We start from the raw sequence: 16,841 nt of genomic DNA, 5'->3' as shown, positions 1-16,841 counted from the left end.
CTTTTTACAGCAGAGCTTTCTGTATTTGGAACAGCTCCTTTGTGTGAGGTTGTGCCCTTTGTTCTTTCTTAGGACTCTTGTTTATGTCTTTAAAATGCCCCCCGACTTCTTTCCCCTTTTAAAATCAGACAAGTTTGGTGGGAGAAAATAGCTCCTTGGGATAAGAGGCTTTCTTTCACTTTAAAAACCCGCTGAGGCTGAAGTGATGGTTGGGCCTGCGTAAGTGGTACTGACTCACTCCCTGAAGCCTAAATTTGACTGCTCAAGCCTTTGGCTCTGGATCATACAGTCTTCTTTTGATAGTCCAATCCTTCATGTCTTTATTCGCTGACCAGATGAGTGGATATACTTAAGAAAACATTTTTTATCATGTTCTCATTATGTTTCAGAGAAAAACAATGTCTGGAGGGTGGGATCCTTTGCCAGTGAAAAGCTGTTGGCTCGCCACTGCCTCTTGCTGAGAGTCTCCTTGCTGCCTCCCACAGAGATCCCTATGGGTTTGGAGACGGCCGAGACACCAGGCGTGACCGGTCCCCAATTCGAGGAAGTCCAAGGCGAGAACCCAGGGATGGCAGGAACGGCCGGGATGCCCGGGATGGCAGAGACATGCGTGACCACAGGGACGGCAGAGACATGCGCGACCACAGGGACGGCAGGAGTCTGCGCGATGCTCGGGACATGAGGGATCTCAGGGACTTCCGGGACCTGAGGGACTCGAGGGATTTTCGAGACCACCGGGACCCCGTGTACGACAGATACAGAGACATGAGGGACTCCCGAGACTCCATGTACAGGTACGGCGTTGCTCTTTTTCAGCAGGTCTGCCTGGTGGGAAGTGTCCGGTCAGTGATGTTCCCGGCCTTAAGCTCCAGTGGGACGTGGTGAAAACGCTGCTCAGCGCACTGCGAATATGTGCCTGAGTGACAGAGAGTGCTCAGTGAAGAAATCTGGGTGTCTCTCGCTCCCTCTGTCCCGTGAGAGGCGACGTCGTGCAGATGGAAAAACAAATGCAGTGCATAGTGTGTGGGCACTGTGAAAGTTGAGTAAATAAAAATATAAAATGTGTTAACAGTGTTTAGAAAAATGAAAGCCCTCATATAATACTGGTGAAGATGTAAAATAGTATAGCTGCTGTGGAAAATAGGTTGGCGATCCCTCAAAGAATTAAACATTATCGATTATGGTGACTCACCAGTTTCACTCCTGCGTATGCACTGTAGCACTGTTGTCCCGTGATTCATCGAGTTGTTTGAGCGGGCACCAGTAACATCTCCATTGTGAGACTTGTTACTGTTTTTGGCATATCAAATACGCCACGGGGAGCTTGCCAGGCTCTGCCATGCAGGTGGGATACTCTCGGTAGCTTGCCGGGCTCTCCAAGAGGAAGATTGCACTCCTACAGGGTTTTTAGGAAAGGAGAATACAGGGGCCCAGGAAGATAGTGCAGTGGGCAGGGCACTTGCCTTTCCCAAGGCTGGCTCAGGTTCAGTCCCTGCCACCACATATCCCCAGAGCCCCACTGTGAGTGAACACAAGGAGCGGTACCCGGAGCCTGGGCCCCAAAACCAGAACAAGTAAGCAAACCTGGTGATGCCTGGGATTTACTTGCAGGGGTGCAGTGACTGCAGTTCTGGGGATTAACCCCAGAGCACATGTAAAGCCTGTGCTTGCGGGGACAGAGACATAGTACAGTAGGGGAGCTTTTGCCTCGTCACACAGCTGACCCAGGTTCAATCTCTGACAGCCCATTTGGTCTCCCAAGCATTGCCAGGAGTGATTCTTGAACACAGAGCCAGGAGTAACCCTGAGCATCACCAGGTGTGACCACTCCCCGCAAAAAAAAAAAAAAAAGCATGAACTTACCTCCCCAGCACCTATATACATGTAGGGATTAGGGAGCTGTGGAATGGTTTCTCAAAGGTCACATCAATAATTACTACCATTATTTTGCATTTGCTCTGTGCCAGGAGCTGTGCACATTGTTTTCCAAGGCAGCTTAGCTAGCTGCAGCTGCAAGGTGTAAGCGGTGAGTCTTGGATTCGAGTGTCATGTATTTCATCAAAGTCCGTGCCTTACTATGCCTCCTTCCTCACTGAGTCTGGAGGAATCCTGTCTGATCTTTTTTTTTTTTTTTTTTTTTTTTTTTTTTTTTTTTTTTTTTTAGAATAGGACAGTTTAACCTTGTACAAATTCCTTTAACTTTTCAGGAGAGAAGGTTCTTACGACCGATACCTACGGATGGATGACTATTGCAGGAGGAAAGATGACTCTTATTTTGATCGGTACAGAGATAGTTTCGATGGACGAGGCCCTCCGGGCCCAGAAAGTCAGTCCCGTGCAAAAGGTAAAGTAGAAGAAACATTATTGATAGAATTTTGCAGAGGAAAATAATAACTAGATATAAAGAGTGAATGTCTTGGTTTAAAACAGTTCACAAAAAGAACTACAAATAGCTTCTTAGTGTATAGGGAATATTCAGCTTGAAATTAAATTTTTAGACACAAGTTAGAATCTTCGTCAAGTCTAGTCCACTTACAAAAAGTAAATCTGCAAACCCAGCAGTAAGAAATTAACCACAAATTAGAACTGAAGAAGCTCAGTGCTTGCTTTCTGCCCATTGACCACATAAGTGCACATATCAGCGTTACTTATGCAACCCGTGGGTTTTTCTCATCTTTTTTACATAGCGTCTCCTTTTTCAGGTAAAGAGAGATAACGGTCTTTTTTTTTTTTTTTTTTTTGGTAAGTAAGCTTTTATCGTGTATTAAAACTTCTTATTATTCATGTGATAACAGTTTCTTCATTTTTTTTTTAAATTTATTTATTTTTAATTAGAGAATCACCGTGAGGGTACAGTTACAGATTTATACACTTTTGTGCTTATACTTCCCTCATACAAAGTTTGGGAACCCATCCCTTCACCAGTGCCCATTCTCCACCACCCGTAAACCCAGTGTCCCTCCCACCCTCCCCAATCCCATTTCCCCCCCACCCCACCCTGCCACTGTGGCAAGGCATTCCCTTCTGCTTTCTCTCTCTAATTAGCTGTTGTGGTTTGCAATAAAGGTGTTGAGTGGCCGCTGTGCTCAGTCTCTAGCCCTCATTCAGCCCGCAACTCCCTTCCCCCACATGGCCTTCGACTACAATGTAGTTGGTGATCGCTTCTCTGAGTTGACCTTTCCCCGGAATGTGAGGCCAGCCTCGAAGCCATGGAGTCAACCTCCTAGTACTTATTTCTACAGTTCTTGGGTGTTAGTCTCCCACTCTGTTATTCTATATACCATAGATGAGTGCAATCTTTCTATGTCTGTCTCTCTCTTTCTGACTCATTTCACTCAGCATGAAACTTTTCATGCCCATCCACTTGACTACAAAATTCTTGACCTCCTTTTTTCTAACAGCTGCATAGTATTCCATTGTATAGATGTACCAAAGTTTCCTCAACCAGTCATCCGTTCTGGGGCATTCGGGTTTTTTCCAGATTCTGGCTATTGTAAACAGTGCTGCGATGAACATACATGTGCAGATGTTGTTTCGATTGTACTTTTTTGCCTCTCTGGGATATATTCCCAGCAGTGGTATTGCTGGGTCAAATGGGAATTCAATATCTAATTTTTTGAGAGTCGTCCAAATTGTTTTCCAGAAGGGCTGAACCAGTCGGCATTCCCACCAGCAGTGAAGAAGGGTCCCTTTCTCCCCACATCCTCTCCAACAGCGGTTGCTTTTGTTCTTTTGGATGTGTGCTAGTCTCTGTGGTGTGAGGTGGTATCTTATCTCAAAGTTGTTTTGATCTGCATCTCTCTGATGATTAGTGATGCAGAGCACTTTTTCATGTGCCTTTTGGCCATTCGTATTTCTTCCTTGGTAAAGTTTCTGTTCATTTCTTCGCCCCATTTTTTGATGGGGTTGGATGTTTTCTTCTTGTAGAGTTCAACCAGTGCTTTATATACCATTGATATCAACCCCTTATCTGATGGGTATTGTGTAAATATCCTTTCCCATTCTGTGGATAGTCTTTGTATTCTGGTCACTGTATCTCTTGCGGTGCAGAAGCTTTTTAGTTTAATGTAGTCCCATTTGTTGATCTCTGTTTTTACTAGATTGCTTAGTTCCGTGTCACCTTTGAAGATACCTTTATCTTCAATATCGTGGAGGGTTTCGCCGACCTTGTCTTCAATGTACCTTATGGTTTGTGGTCTAATGTTGAGGTCTTTAATCCATTTTGATCTGACTTTTGTGCATGGTGTCAGGTCAAGGTCTAAGCCCATTTTTTTGCATGTGGTTGTCCAGTTGTGCCAGCACCATTTGATAACGGTCTTTTTTAAACCTGCTTTTTCTCAGCACACCTTTACAATTGTTTTAAGTTTTATACACGAACACGTTGGCTTAAAGAACCTCATTTAAATTTGTTGTAAAACTTTACTACCTGACTTTTTTCTCCAGAGTAGAAGCGAATTGCACATGCTTGTCAATAAGAATAGATTACAGTAATACCAAGTGCCGTCCTGCAGGGGCTAGAGAAAGAGCACAGCCTGGGTGCAGTTGACTTAGGTTCAGGGTGAGAGAGCATTAGGTGAACCACAGCTGGGGAAGAATAACCTCGGAGCAGCCTTTCTCGAGAAAAGTTTGGCGGCCGGTATCAGGTGAGGTGTTCCTCTAACCGTGGCCTGCGCCGACTCCCGCCCTCCTGCTCCAGTGTATTTATACCAGGAAGAAAGTGTTTTAGGAAGGTCGTCTCGAGCAGCGTTCCTCCGCCATGGCTCTGCCGCCTGCCCGCCCGTGGGCCAGTCTGCAGCTGGAGAGAGGACGAAGAATGTAGCCTAGAGACTAAAAATGGGCATGGCTCCAACTAAATGAGAGTTGTTTATTTTTTTTATTATCAGTAAATGTATATTTTATACATTTATATACCCAGAGTCACTCAGAAATTTCTCTGGCAAAAAAGCATGCGTGGGGCCTGAGGGATAGCACAGCAGGTAGGGCGCTTGCCTTGCATGCAGCTGACCTGGGTTCAATCCCCGGCGTCACATATGGTCCCCCAAGCACCGCCAGGAGTAATTCCTGAGTGCAGAGCCAGGAGTAACCCCTGAGCAATGCTGGATGTGACCAAAAAGCAAAAAAAAAAAAAAAAAAAATGCGAGTGGTAAAGTGAAACAGACCCTGGTCTAGAGAAGTGGCTTTAAATCTTTTTACAACTGAACCAGCGACTCTGCAGAGCCAGCCGTTGGAAGTCATTAGTCGGGAGAATTAATTTAGAGTCTGCACGCGCGCGTGTTCCAACCTGTTCTGCAGGTGGCTCAGGGCTCCAGTGACTGACTTTCTAGAAAGGCACGGTCTGTTTCATTTTCCCCGATTGGTGTCTTGCAGAACGTTTGAAACGGGAAGAACGGCGTAGAGAAGAGCTTTACCGTCAATATTTTGAGGAAATCCAGAGACGATTTGACGCGGAGCGGCCTGTTGATTGTTCTGTGATTGTGGTGAACAAGCAGACTAAGTAAGAAGCCCTTCTCCTGAGGAAGGGGAAGGCCCGGAAGAGAGATTCAGGCTCTCACGGCTCTGCGCTGAGTTTGGACTGTACTGGCACTGCTGGGGCCAGCGTTTGCCGGGTTTAGGTCACAGAGAGTCCACTGAAACTGGCTTAGGCCCCGAAGGGAAACGTTTGCTTGACTGGGAAGTTTAGGTGAGGCTGCATCTGGGGTTCCCCGCCCCCCCCTCATGCTCTCGAGACTTGGACTCTGAGTGGCCTTGACTCTCGGGGAGGCCCTCTGGCTGGGGAAGGCGCCAGGGCGGCGGCCCCATACGCCCCAGCCCACCCGGTGGGGAGAGCGCGTCTCTTCCCCAGGACTGCATCTTCCTGACCTGACCCGGCTCACGCTTCCGTTTCTGAGTGTCAGCCAGCTGTGCTGGGGCCATCTCCCTGCCCAGGGCTGGATCGTGTGACCCTCTTTCCAGCTGATGGTGGGATTCCTCTTTAAGGGGCCACGGAGACTGGCGGGGGGATTTCCTGGCCTTTACAGTCTGCTGCGGCTGTCGGGCAGCTAAGCCACCCCGCTCACCGAGCCAGAGTCTGGTACTGGCGTACCCTTTGGCGGGTAGCGCTAAACGCCCCCTTTCCTTAGGTGTAGGCAAGGACCTGTGCCCCTTCTAGCCGCTTGGGCCACAGCGCCGACTTGGAGGCCGTGTAGGGAGAGGGACGGTGCTGCAGGTCTCAGTGAGAGGGGGGGCCGTCGGCGTGAAAGACGGCTCCTGCCCCTCCCCAGCCTGGCTGCGCGGCGGTCTCGTTCCTGCACCCAGAGAGGGCACAGGCAGAGCCCCGGCCAGGCCAGCCCGAGGCGCTCGGTGGCCGTCCTGCCGGGGGCCACTGCTGGCGAGCCAGCCGGGAGCGCTCACCGGGCCCCCGTTTCTGTCCGCAGAGACTATGCCGAGTCTGTGGGGCGCAAGGTGCGAGACCTGGGCATGGTAGTGGACTTGATCTTCCTCAACACAGAGGTGTCACTGTCCCAGGCCTTGGAGGACGTCAGCAGGGGCGGGTCTCCTTTTGCCATCGTCATCACCCAGCAGCACCAGATTCACCGCTCCTGTACGGTCAACATCATGTTCGGGACCCCACAAGGTACGGGCACCGGGGCCGGGACCCGCAGCTGCAGTGCTTCGTTCCTTCGTGTGGCCGGGCTCGGCAGTGGCTTTTGTGCAGGGGTCTATGCCTGGCCACTGAGCTGGGGTGTGACTTACAGACGCCCCAGAGGAGATACCGCCTTAGTGACTCTGTTTGGTGCGTGTTTCTGGGGTCGCTAGTGCTTGACACGGCATGAGCCCTGGGGTGTGCCGGCAAATGTCTCACAGACGGTTCAGGCAGTGGGAGGGGTGGAAAGACGCCTGTTTGCAGCCTCCCGCGCAATTCAGCCGGTGAGAGCCGGTTCCAGCACAGCTCAGGGCTTCCTGCTGGCAGTGGCTCGAACCCTGCTCTCCCCAGACCTGCCCCAGGCGCAGAGAAACAGCTGTTAGGTGTGCTGGGGAAGACAGCCGGGACCCAGGATCGGTTCTTCCAGCTCTGCTCTGAAGCAGTTCCTAATGCTTGGCACCCACTCCAGCCGCGGTGCGTCTCCCGAGCACAGCCGGATCGTTATCTTCAGGGACCCGGGCCTGCGCCTGTCTCAGAGCGTCCCGAAGGAGGATGAGGACGTTTATATTAAGTGCCGAGAAACCTCACCACCCTGTAACTCATGTCACTCGTTGGTGAGGAGAAGGGGTTGTTTAGGGTCACAGTTTGATTTTAATCCATGACCTTTGAACTAATGAATTGCAAAGCAGAAGGCTGGCTGGCTCCGGAGGGAGGCGCGCAGTGGAGGGCTAGGCTTTCCAGAAGGGCTTTTCGGCCCCCTGGAGCTCTCCAGGCTGGTTCTTGTCATGGTATTTGTCAGGCCGTGGGAGATGCCGTGTTCCTTTGGTTTTAACTCAGTCTGTGATCTTGCAGTTTCCCAGAGAGCCAGTCCTGAACAGAGGGGGTGATTGCCTTCCCGGTCTTCCTTGTTGTCCGGCCCACCCCGCCCCCCTCGCCACCCCATGACTTTGGTCATGGAAATGGCTCTCGTTCAGGTTCGAGGTCAGGGAAGGCCCGGTCGTGGCCAGCCGCCGGCCACCCAGATGAGTTGCTGGAGAAAATAACTCAGTCATTCCCTCCCGCAGAGCATCGAAACATGCCCCAGGCGGACGCCATGGTGCTGGTGGCCAGAAATTACGAGCGCTACAAGAATGAGTGCCGGGAAAAGGAGCGGGAGGAGATTGCCCGAGAGGCGGCCAAGATGGCCGACGAGGCCATCCTGCAGGAGCGAGAGCGTGGGGGCCCGGAGGAGGGGCTGCGCGGCGGGCACCCGCCGGCCATCCAGAGCCTCATCAACCTGCTGGCGGACAACCGGTACCTCACCGCCGAGGAGACGGACAAGATCATCAACTACCTGCGGGAGCGGAAGGAGCGGCTGATGCGGAGCAGCGCCGACTCTCTGCCTGGTGAGCTACGTGGCAGGGCCGAGGTGAAGTTCTGACTCTGCATTTCTCTAACCCCAGGCTCTGCGGGGAGGTGGCGGGCCCCGGGCTCGGGGTGGCGGAGGGAGAGGAGCCCTGCCCTGGGCGCCCGAGGCGTCCATGCTGACGCGATGCATTGATCCCTGATGGGGGGGTGAGGGGGGGCATTGAATTCTGGGCCCTACAGCGAATGCGGCGGGGAGTGGACGGGCCCTGCGGCTCCCCGTAACCCGAGGGATGCCTCGGTTGCCCGAGTCAGCCTCGGGGGAGCCAGGCTGTTTCCTGGAAACGGCCCCCTGGGGAAGCCCGTGTCCTAGTCTGTGACTGTGTGATGACTGTGACTAGTGGTGGTTGTGCGGCCCTGGGTATGAGGCCTCCGCCCCTGGCAGGGGCTGTCAACAGATTCGCCCCTTTGCCTCCCAGGGCCGCTATCCCGCCAGTCACTCGGGGCGGCTGCGGGTGCCTCACTGAAGACGCAGCCCAGCTCGCAGGCGCTCCCGAGCAGCCAAGTGCTCCCCTCCGCCGCACCCGCGCCGACCGCACCCCCCACCTCCCAGCAGGAGCTCCAGGCCAAAATCCTCAGCCTCTTCAACAGTGGCACGGTGGCGGCCAACAGCAGCTCCGCCTCCCCCTCGGTTGCTGCCGGAAACCAGAACCAGAATTTTTCCACAGCGGTGAACAGCCAGCCTCCGCAACGGTCACAGACCTCTGGCAGTCAGCCGCCAAACCTCTTGGGACAGGCGGGGTCTGCTCGGAACATGGGCCCCAGGCCCGGGGCCCCCGCCCAGGGGCTCTTCGGCCAGCCGGCCAGCCGCCTCGCGCCCGCCAGCAACATGGCTAGCCAGAGGCCCGTGTCCTCCACAGGTATCAACTTTGACAATCCGAGCGTACAGAAGGCTCTGGACACCCTGATCCAGAGTGGCCCGGCACTCTCCCACCTGGTTAGCCAGACCAGCGCGCAGGTGGGGCGGCCCCAGGCCCCCCTGGGATCGTACCAGAGGCATTACTGAGGCTCATGCGTGGCTGCCCGGTCCCCGGCCTCCTCCCATTTACCGCGTTCTCGATAAGAGTTACTCGGAGGATGTTCTTGGCGCCTACCCAGGGCCACGTCGAATGTCATAAGTCTCTGCCACCTGCTGTCACTTCCACACAGGCTGTGTCGCTTCTCCAGTCAGAGCTGAAACTGCATTTGGGGTGTCTCTCTTTGCTGGTTGGGGCGGGGGGCGGGGGGCAGGAGTATCTCTGGGTTCTCTAGACAGTATAGGCGTCTGGGCTCAGTTTCTGTTTCACAGCTTTTCCCGGGCTGGGGGGATTGGGCGGAGCGAGGCCGCCTGGGCCGAGTGTGGGCCGGCGTCCCCTCGTCCCCAGCCGCGGGCAGGCCGGCCGAGGCCTGGAAGGCACAAGTGCCACCCGCCCCGCCCGCCTCGGACACTCGGCGGCACCTCGCTGCCCAGCCAGGCTGGGTTTGGGGGTTTGTTTTCATTTCATTGGAGACCCCAGTGCACTGCAGAGCTCTGGTCACCAGCAGTTCAGCCCGTGTTGCGGAACCAGGCCCCGCCTGACTCCCGCTTTACGTTTCTGTTCTGAGAAGGCAACGCGGGAGTCCGGCGGGAGTGACTGGTTTTTCGGTGACGGATTGGAGCGATGGGCTTCGATGTCCGGCTTCATCCAAACTCTTCCTCTTTCCGAGCAGCAGGAGGTAGGGACCCTGTGATGTCAGCATCTTGAGCCACGGGGCTGCTCGCCACTTGGAGCCGGAATGCCATTTCCTGGAGGGAGGACTCCTGGCTGTGCTCTCGGGCAGCCCAGGAAGCTTCCCCCCGGGGGCGGTGCTCGGTGGAGCTCGTGGAGCTCGGGCTCAAGGGCCCCGGGCAGGAAGTGACTTCCTGGGTGTCACTTCAGCCGGGTCCCTGCCAGTGGCTGAAGAAACAGTGGTTTTAAAATTCAAGTTCCCCAGCCGGCAGCGTTTTATGTTCTCACCTGTTTGTGTTACATAGTGGGGTGTTTTGTTTTGTTTCGGGGTTGTTTTTGTTTGTTTTTTTTTTTTTGCCCCCTCTTCGGAATTCTTGTGTTGTTAATAAATGAGATGATTAATTTTTAATTAAAATGAAAAAGCAAAAGCTGTGTTGTCTTTGGGGTGTATGACTGTCTGCAGGTATGAGTCGGGGGTGGGGAAGCGGGGGCCGCTGGGGGGTTCCAGTCTGCTTGGCCTCACTCCTCAGCCGTCAGCCCTCAGAACCCCCTGCCTTCCTTCTCGCTCTTGTGAGCCCACCGAGTCTGCTGACACCTAGGGCTGTCCAGCTCCTCGCTGGAGTGGCCTCGCGGTGTGTCGCAGCCTTGAACTCATGCTCCTAGAAGGGGGGGGGGGGCGCGAAGCCCTTTCTGGCCAGTGCCACACTCGCCACTCTGTCGTGCCCATCGTGCGGGGAGCCGGCGGGAGCCCTGGGTCTCAGCACCTGCAGAGCCTTGAGAGCACTGGAGCGCCAGCCGCCTGAGGAACTCGGGGGAGGCTGCCTCAAGGACCCGGATGCCGGCAGGGTTGAACCTGCCTTAGGTGCTCACTAGGCCGCAGGCGCTACAGTGCCCACCCAGGAGGCCCAGCCCAGGCCCTTGGAAAAGGCACAGTGTGACTCAGACTGTGCCTTGGTGGCCCAAGCAGCACCGGGCTGAATATTGATTGCCAGCAGTGGCCTCGGGGGTCCCCTGAGCACTACTTAGGGAGCTCCCCCACCCCAGGAAAAAACAGGGCCAGACAGGTTCCCCTGAGCCCCCTGGGAGGGTCTGGATCTCTGCCACCACCGCCCGGGCCAGCAGCCCCGAATCCTCCATCCCTAGCTCAGCGCCGTGGGCACACTGGCCAGAAATCCAGGGGGCCCCAGGCCTGAGTAGCACTTGAGAGGCATCCCCCACACACACACACCCCAAAACAAGTTTTCCCAGAGAAAACTTGGAATTCTTGGCCCACATAAATTTTCCCCCTTGAGGGTCCCAACAGCTGTGAAGGGTATAATAAAATTATTTTTATTGCATTTTGTGCAGACAGGAGTCTAAAAAATACAGTAAAAGCTGTAAAGCATTAAATGGGAGCATTCAACAATAAAGGAAAGAACCAACCCTCTCCTTTTCATATTGGCACAGAGAACACAAGATCAATACTGAGGCAGAATGCGGAATACCGAAACACTTACACTGGAAAGTAAAGGCAGGCCTAATAATAGTAATAAATACTCTTGATTTGGTTTGCAACCTCTCCTATTTACAAGGGTTTTCAACTTCATTGCATTGCCCTGCACATAGATCGGCTAAAACAAAAGCAACACTATCACTACAAGGCTATTGAAATATTGCACTCCGAATTAAAGTCACTTGGATGGACATGAAACATTAGCTACAGTGGTCATAAAGATGATCCGATGGGTGACTTGTGAGGACATTCATAACAAATATTGCACATGTAGCACAGAAAACTTGGGTGTTTGTTGTGGAACGTTTGTTTTCATCAACGGAAACTTTGCTCTTGCCAACCAGACAGTCCAGGCCCAGAGAGTGCAACTTTGGTTCCCTAATTGGTGTTCACACAGCCCCCTGCCCCCCTGCCTGGCCCGTCTCTCGAGCCTGGGGCTTCCCAGGCCCTGAAAGGACTTCAGCCACCTGGGGTTCCCCAGGGAGGCCGTGTGGCGCTGGGGCAGGGGCGCCGCGGTGTCCCAAACCTCCAACGTTCTGATTGCTCCCTGGAAGACCGGACCAGCCCTCGGCTCTACCTCTGGCCTCAGCCGCCCCAGACTGCGTGGCGCTGAGCTCCAGCTCTGCTTTGGGCTCAAAGGAAGTGGATGGTGAGGTCAGGAGTTCCCAGCGGCTCCAGCTCGGGGAGGGGGCAGGGTGTCTAACTAGGTGCGAGAGAGAGTCGGGCCCTCGGGGCGGGGCGGGAGTGCCGTGCCCAGTCCCGGAGGGCACAGGTGGAACGAGCATGCAGTGCCTGTCCCCTGTCGTGATGTGCCCTGGGGTAAAGGCACCCGGCCCCAGCGCCTTCTCTGGGGACAGAAGCGCCTACGCCAGGGAGGGGGGGGAAGCCAAAGGGCCTTAGTCCTGGGGAGGGCAGAGAGGCGCTAAGAACCAAGCACGGGGCCGCTCGGGCCCTCCGGGGCCCTGGTTTCTGGGAGACGCTGCTAGGCAGCGAAGCCTGCACCCCTCCCCCCTCCCCCCCCCCCCCCGTGTCGCGCAGGCGGGCGGCTGGGGCTGGGTACCACCCCCGAGCCGAGCCAGAGCTGCCGATGGGGACGGAGGAGGAGACATCCTGGGCGGTGCGGATTGGGGGGGCGGGGGGCTTCCGCGGTGGACCCGGCGCTTAGCCCTGAATCGCGCCCCTCCTCCCGCACGTGTCCCGGGGAGCGGGGAGCTAACGGTCACCCTCCAGCTCCCGGATTTCAGTCTTTGGCGAGGAGCCATGGGCGACGGGGGGGAGCAGGCGACAGGCCGGCTGAGGGGAGACGCCCGCTCCCCCCGCGAAGGCACCGGAGCGGGGCTCCCTCGGTGGGGCGAGTGCCTCTCGGTGTCCCCCCCTCGAGGAGCGCCCCTCTCCCCCGCCCTGGCCCCAGCTTTAGTGCCGGAGAGGTCTCGCGCGCGCGCCTGGAGCGGGGGGCGTTGGGGGGGGGGGGCAGGCGCGTCCGGGAAAAGCTGGACGCGCGTCCCACCTCTTCTCCGCCACGACGAGAGGGGAGGGTCGGGGCAGGGGCGCGCGGCGCGGGCGAGGCGGCGGGAGCGGGGCCGCGACGCCCGCCTGGGCCTAAAGCGCTTTGCTCTCCACTCTCGGGCATCCCGGGCCCCCCCTCTACCCGCACCCCCACCCCCACCCCCGGCGCTCCGCCCGTCCCGGCGCCCCCCGCGGAAGAGCGCGACAGTGGCGCCAAGTCCGTTGCGCTTCTAGTCACAGAAATATGGGGACGTTAAAAATACACGCGATGTCTCCTGTACACTATATATAGGCTCGCTGGCCCGCGCGCGGCCGCTCCGCGAGCAGGGGCGGCGGCGACGGCGCAGCGGCCTCCCCGCCCGCGCCCGTGCCCGCGCCCCGCGCCCCGCCGGGCGCCCGGAGCGGGGAGGCCCCGCGCTGCGCCGGAGGAGCGCGGAGCGAGGAACGGGGCGCGCGGGGCAGAGGGGGAAGGGCGGCGCGGGCTCCCCAGGGGGGGTCCTCCGAGCCCCCCAGCTTCTCCGCTCTCCGCGCCTCCCCGCCCCGGCCTTTATTGCAGCGTCTCCTCTGGCGGGCGGGGGGCGAGATCGGGTTTTACAAAAAGGGGCAGCGCGGCCCAGCCGAGGCGGACGCACCCCCGCGCCGGCCGGGCGCTGGGGGCTCCGGGCTCCGCGCGTGGACGGTGGTCTCCGAGTCCGCCCCGACGGACGTGGCCTCCGGGCTGCAGGCAGCGGGCGGGGTGGGGAGGGGCGCGGGCGCGGGGTCTGGATGTAAACGGTGACAGCGGCGGGGGGCGCGGCGCGGGCTCCGGGGCCGCCGGCCGGCGCGCTCGGCCCGGGTGGCAGGTCCTGGCTCTCAGGAGTAGATGGTGATGACCTCGCGGCCGCCGCCGCGGACCAGCATCACCCGGTCCAGGTGCTCGGTGAGGACCTCCAGGAACTCCATGTCTGTGCGCCCGTCAAGGAGACAACCGGGGGGCAGGAATGGCGGGGAGGGCTCTTGCCTTGCTGTACCTGGCAGATCCGGGTTCCATCCCTGGCACCCCGTATGGTCCCTGAGCCCACCTGGAGTGATCCCTGAGAGCAGAGCCAGGAGTGACCTCTGAGCATCACTGGGTGTGACCCAAAAAAGCAAAAAATAAAAAATAAGGAAAAGAAAAGAAAGGAAGCAGGGAGGAAAGGAAAGAAGGAGGGAGGAAAGAAGGAAGGAGGAAGGAAGGAAGGAAGGAAGGAAGGAAGGAAGGAAGGAAGGAAGGAAGGAAGGAAGGAAGGAAGGAAGGAAGGAAGGAAGGAAAGGAGGGAAGGAAGGAAGGAAGGGAAGGAGGGAAGGAAGGAAGGAAGGAAGGAAGGGAAGAAGGGAAGGAAGGAAGGAGGGAGGAGGGAAGGAAGGAAGGAAGGAAGGAAGGAAGGAAGGAAGGAAGGAAGGGAAGGAAGGAGGGGAGGAAGGAAGGAAGGAAGGAAGGAAGGAAGGAAGGAAGGAAGGAAGGAAGGAAGGAAGGAAGGGAGGGAGGGAGGGAGGGAGGGAGGGAGGGAGGGAGGGAGGGAGGGAGGGAGGAGGAAACCAGAGTACAACAGATAGGGTTCTTGCATTGTATGAGGCCGACGAGGGTTCTGTCTCCGGCACCCCACATGGTCCCCCAGCCCACCAGGAGTGATCCCTGACACCGCGGGGTGTGCCCCTCCCTCCCCGCCAGGCGGTCACGACAGCCCTGACCGTGGTGCTGACCCCAGCCGGCCGCTTATGTACCCCAGGCCCGCCCCCAGCGCGGCCGCAAACCCCGCCTTAGGCCCAGGATACAGTTCTCGTCGCCATTGCGGTTGCGGGGAGGCCCCGGCATGTTGAGTAAAACAAGTTTGGCGTCATAGGATTTCTGCACGATGACCTCGTTCAGCCGCACCGCCGTGTGCATGCGCCGCACGTCCGACTGGTTCCTGCGGGCGCGGACAGGAGCGCGTGGGCCGGCGCGCGGGCACGGGGGCTGGTCGGCCACTCGGGCCGCGGCTTTCCAGACGCCCCAAAGCGGGGGGGGGGGGGGGGCGGGGGGAAGGTCAGAATAGGAGAGCAGGGACTCTGGCAGACTCCCGGGAGGGGAGGGGGGAATTTTTTTTTTTTTTTGCTTTTTGGGTCACACCCAGAGAGGATCAGGGGTTCCTCCTGGCTCTGCACTCAGGAATCACTCCTGGCGGTGCTTGGGGAACCTAATGGGGTACCGAGGATCGAACCCCAGTTGGCCACATGCAAGACAAAAGCCCTCCCCACTGGACTATGGCTCTGGCCCCGGGGATCCCCCCACCCCCCTCCCGTAGGAATACTTACAGGTTTTCCCACTCCCTTCAGAAAACATGAAGCAAAGAGAGGAGAGGGGTCAGAAAAAGGGGGGCGACGCTCAGGAGCTGAGCCCATCACCCACTCTCAGGCATGGTGGTCCTGCCCCCTCCTCCCCCTCCCCCCAGCGTGCCAGCCCCGCCCACCCCAGTCCGCCCACAGAGACAGGCCTGGGCCGAGTCCCACCGCCAAAGCAGCACCCCTTCTGCCGGCTGGCGCTCTGCGGGGGGGCAAGACCCTGCAGCTCACCCCAAACCTCGGCCCTTAGCCCCCCAGGCCCATACGGCTTCATGCTGAAGAGGTCCTTGATGCCCTCGGTCGAGGCAGGGCTGGGGCCTTTATTCTTCTCGGCCACCGACTTGTCCTTGGTCCAGGTGAGATGCACCTTCTCGGGGTCCGCAGCCCCCTCCCCCTCGGGCTCCTCCCCCGGAGACGGGGAGCTGCTGGGGCAGCTGGGGGCGCTCTGGTCGTGGATCAGCTGCACCTGAGGGGCGAGCGAGGCAGGGCGCGGCTCGTGTCCCCTCTGGAGCCCCACGGTTCCGCCCCCGCCGGTGAGGGCCGCCCCGCGCCCCCACACACCTCCTCCTCCGGCTTCTCCTCGCTGTCCGCAGCCGTCTCCTCCGGGACGTTGAGGCGGAGCCGAGTGTTGGCCGGGTTCTTCCTCCGGATGGAGCCGCGGGACTCATCCGTGATGCTCTGGATCTACGGAGCAGTGCGGGCCAGACGGGCAGAGCTGAGGCGCCAGCGGCCGCTGCCCTGCTCAGTGCCCTCCCTGGCCACCGAAGCCTGAGCACTGCGCCCGCAGGCTCTGAGCACTGAGGCCGGCATCCCGAGGGCTCAGACATAGGCCCTTTCTCGCCACTTTTTTTTTCTTTCTGGGTCACCGGCGATGCTCAGGGGTTACTCCTGGCTCCGCACTCAGGAATTACTCCTGGCGGTGCTCAGGGGACCCTATGGGATGCTGGGGATCGAACCCGGGTTGGCCGCGTGTAAAGCAAACGCCCTCCCTGCTGTGCTATCGCTCCAGCTCCTCCCACCATTTTCACGTCTGTCCCCCCAAGAGCCCGCAGCTGCTCAGAGGGGTCTCTCAGTCCCCTCAGGAGGCCTCAGCCGCAAGCCCAGGGCAATCTCCTAACGCCCGGGACACCCATCGCCCTGACCCCCCACCCTCAGCACCAGTCGCCAGTCTCTGGGGCAGACCACCAACACCTCTGGGACAACTCGGACCCAGCCCTGCCCCCCAAGGGCCCCCTTCCCTGGAATCTGGGGGTCTCATCCATACCCCATTTCTGGAAGATCTGACACACATACCCACGACCCCTGAGAAACCATATCCCAAGTGGTCCCGTTACCCACTCTCTGGGGTCTGCCACAGAACCCCTCGTCCCCCATTTTTCAGGCCTCAGCTTTCTTTTGGGGGGAGGTTTTGGGGTCACACCTGGCTGTGCTCAGGGCTTCCTCCTGGCTCTGCACTCAGAACTGAAGGGGACCATATGGGGTTCCGGGAAGGAACCCCGGAGGGCAGCATTCAAGGCAAGGACTTTGCCAGCTGCACCATCACCCCCACCCCCCTCGGCCCCAACCTTCTGCTCTGTGCGACAGCCCAAGGCCCTGAGGGACCCCCACCCGACCACAGTTAGCAGCCACTGTTCTCCCTGGGGTCCCCAGAGTTACAGAGGGGACGTCCTGTCACCCGGGCCCAGGCCCTCCCTCTGCTCTCTGGCCCGGAAGGAGAACGTGGTTGCAGTGTGTACCCCGCCTGCTGGGAAGCACGGGGGCTCCCTCTGGGACAGGCAGTGCCAGTGGC

General features: G+C 57.8%; 2 protein-coding genes across 7 annotated transcripts in view; one reads left to right on the top strand and one right to left on the bottom strand.

Annotated features, from left to right (window-relative positions):
• The window catches only part of NCOA5 (nuclear receptor coactivator 5), a 37,654-nt gene extending 27,518 nt beyond the window's left edge, over positions 1–10,136 (top strand). For 4 of the 5 annotated variants that reach the window (XM_055138149.1, XM_055138151.1, XM_055138147.1 and 1 more), the window contains 6 exons: positions 486–794; positions 2,208–2,344; positions 5,368–5,494; positions 6,414–6,613; positions 7,687–8,007; positions 8,446–10,136. In XM_055138149.1, coding sequence (XP_054994124.1) covers positions 486–794; positions 2,208–2,344; positions 5,368–5,494; positions 6,414–6,613; positions 7,687–8,007; positions 8,446–9,032 — 1,681 coding nt within the window. In that variant the 3' untranslated portion in view covers positions 9,033–10,136. Of the gene's footprint in view, positions 1–485; positions 795–2,207; positions 2,345–5,367; positions 5,495–6,413; positions 6,614–7,686; positions 8,031–8,445 lie in introns of all 5 variants that reach the window. The other variant, XM_055138148.1, reaches the window with a different exon arrangement.
• An 886-nt stretch (positions 10,137–11,022) lies between these two features.
• Positions 11,023–16,841, bottom strand: part of SLC12A5 (solute carrier family 12 member 5) — a 45,624-nt gene continuing 39,805 nt past the window's right edge. For both annotated transcript variants that reach the window (XM_055138114.1, XM_055138115.1), the window contains exons 22-26: positions 15,614–15,736; positions 15,319–15,518; positions 15,026–15,040; positions 14,507–14,640; positions 11,023–13,656 (exon numbers count right to left, since the gene is read on the bottom strand). In XM_055138114.1, the coding sequence (XP_054994089.1) occupies positions 13,565–13,656; positions 14,507–14,640; positions 15,026–15,040; positions 15,319–15,518; positions 15,614–15,736 (564 nt within the window). In that variant the 3' untranslated portion in view covers positions 11,023–13,564. The remainder of the gene's footprint in view (positions 13,657–14,506; positions 14,641–15,025; positions 15,041–15,318; positions 15,519–15,613; positions 15,737–16,841) is intronic.

The sequence above is a fragment of the Sorex araneus genome, chromosome 5, assembly GCF_027595985.1.
Source record: "Sorex araneus isolate mSorAra2 chromosome 5, mSorAra2.pri, whole genome shotgun sequence".
Lineage (NCBI taxonomy): Eukaryota > Metazoa > Chordata > Mammalia > Eulipotyphla > Soricidae > Sorex > Sorex araneus.
Note: the sequence above shows the minus strand (reverse complement) of the source record. Positions and strands in the feature narration are given on the sequence as shown.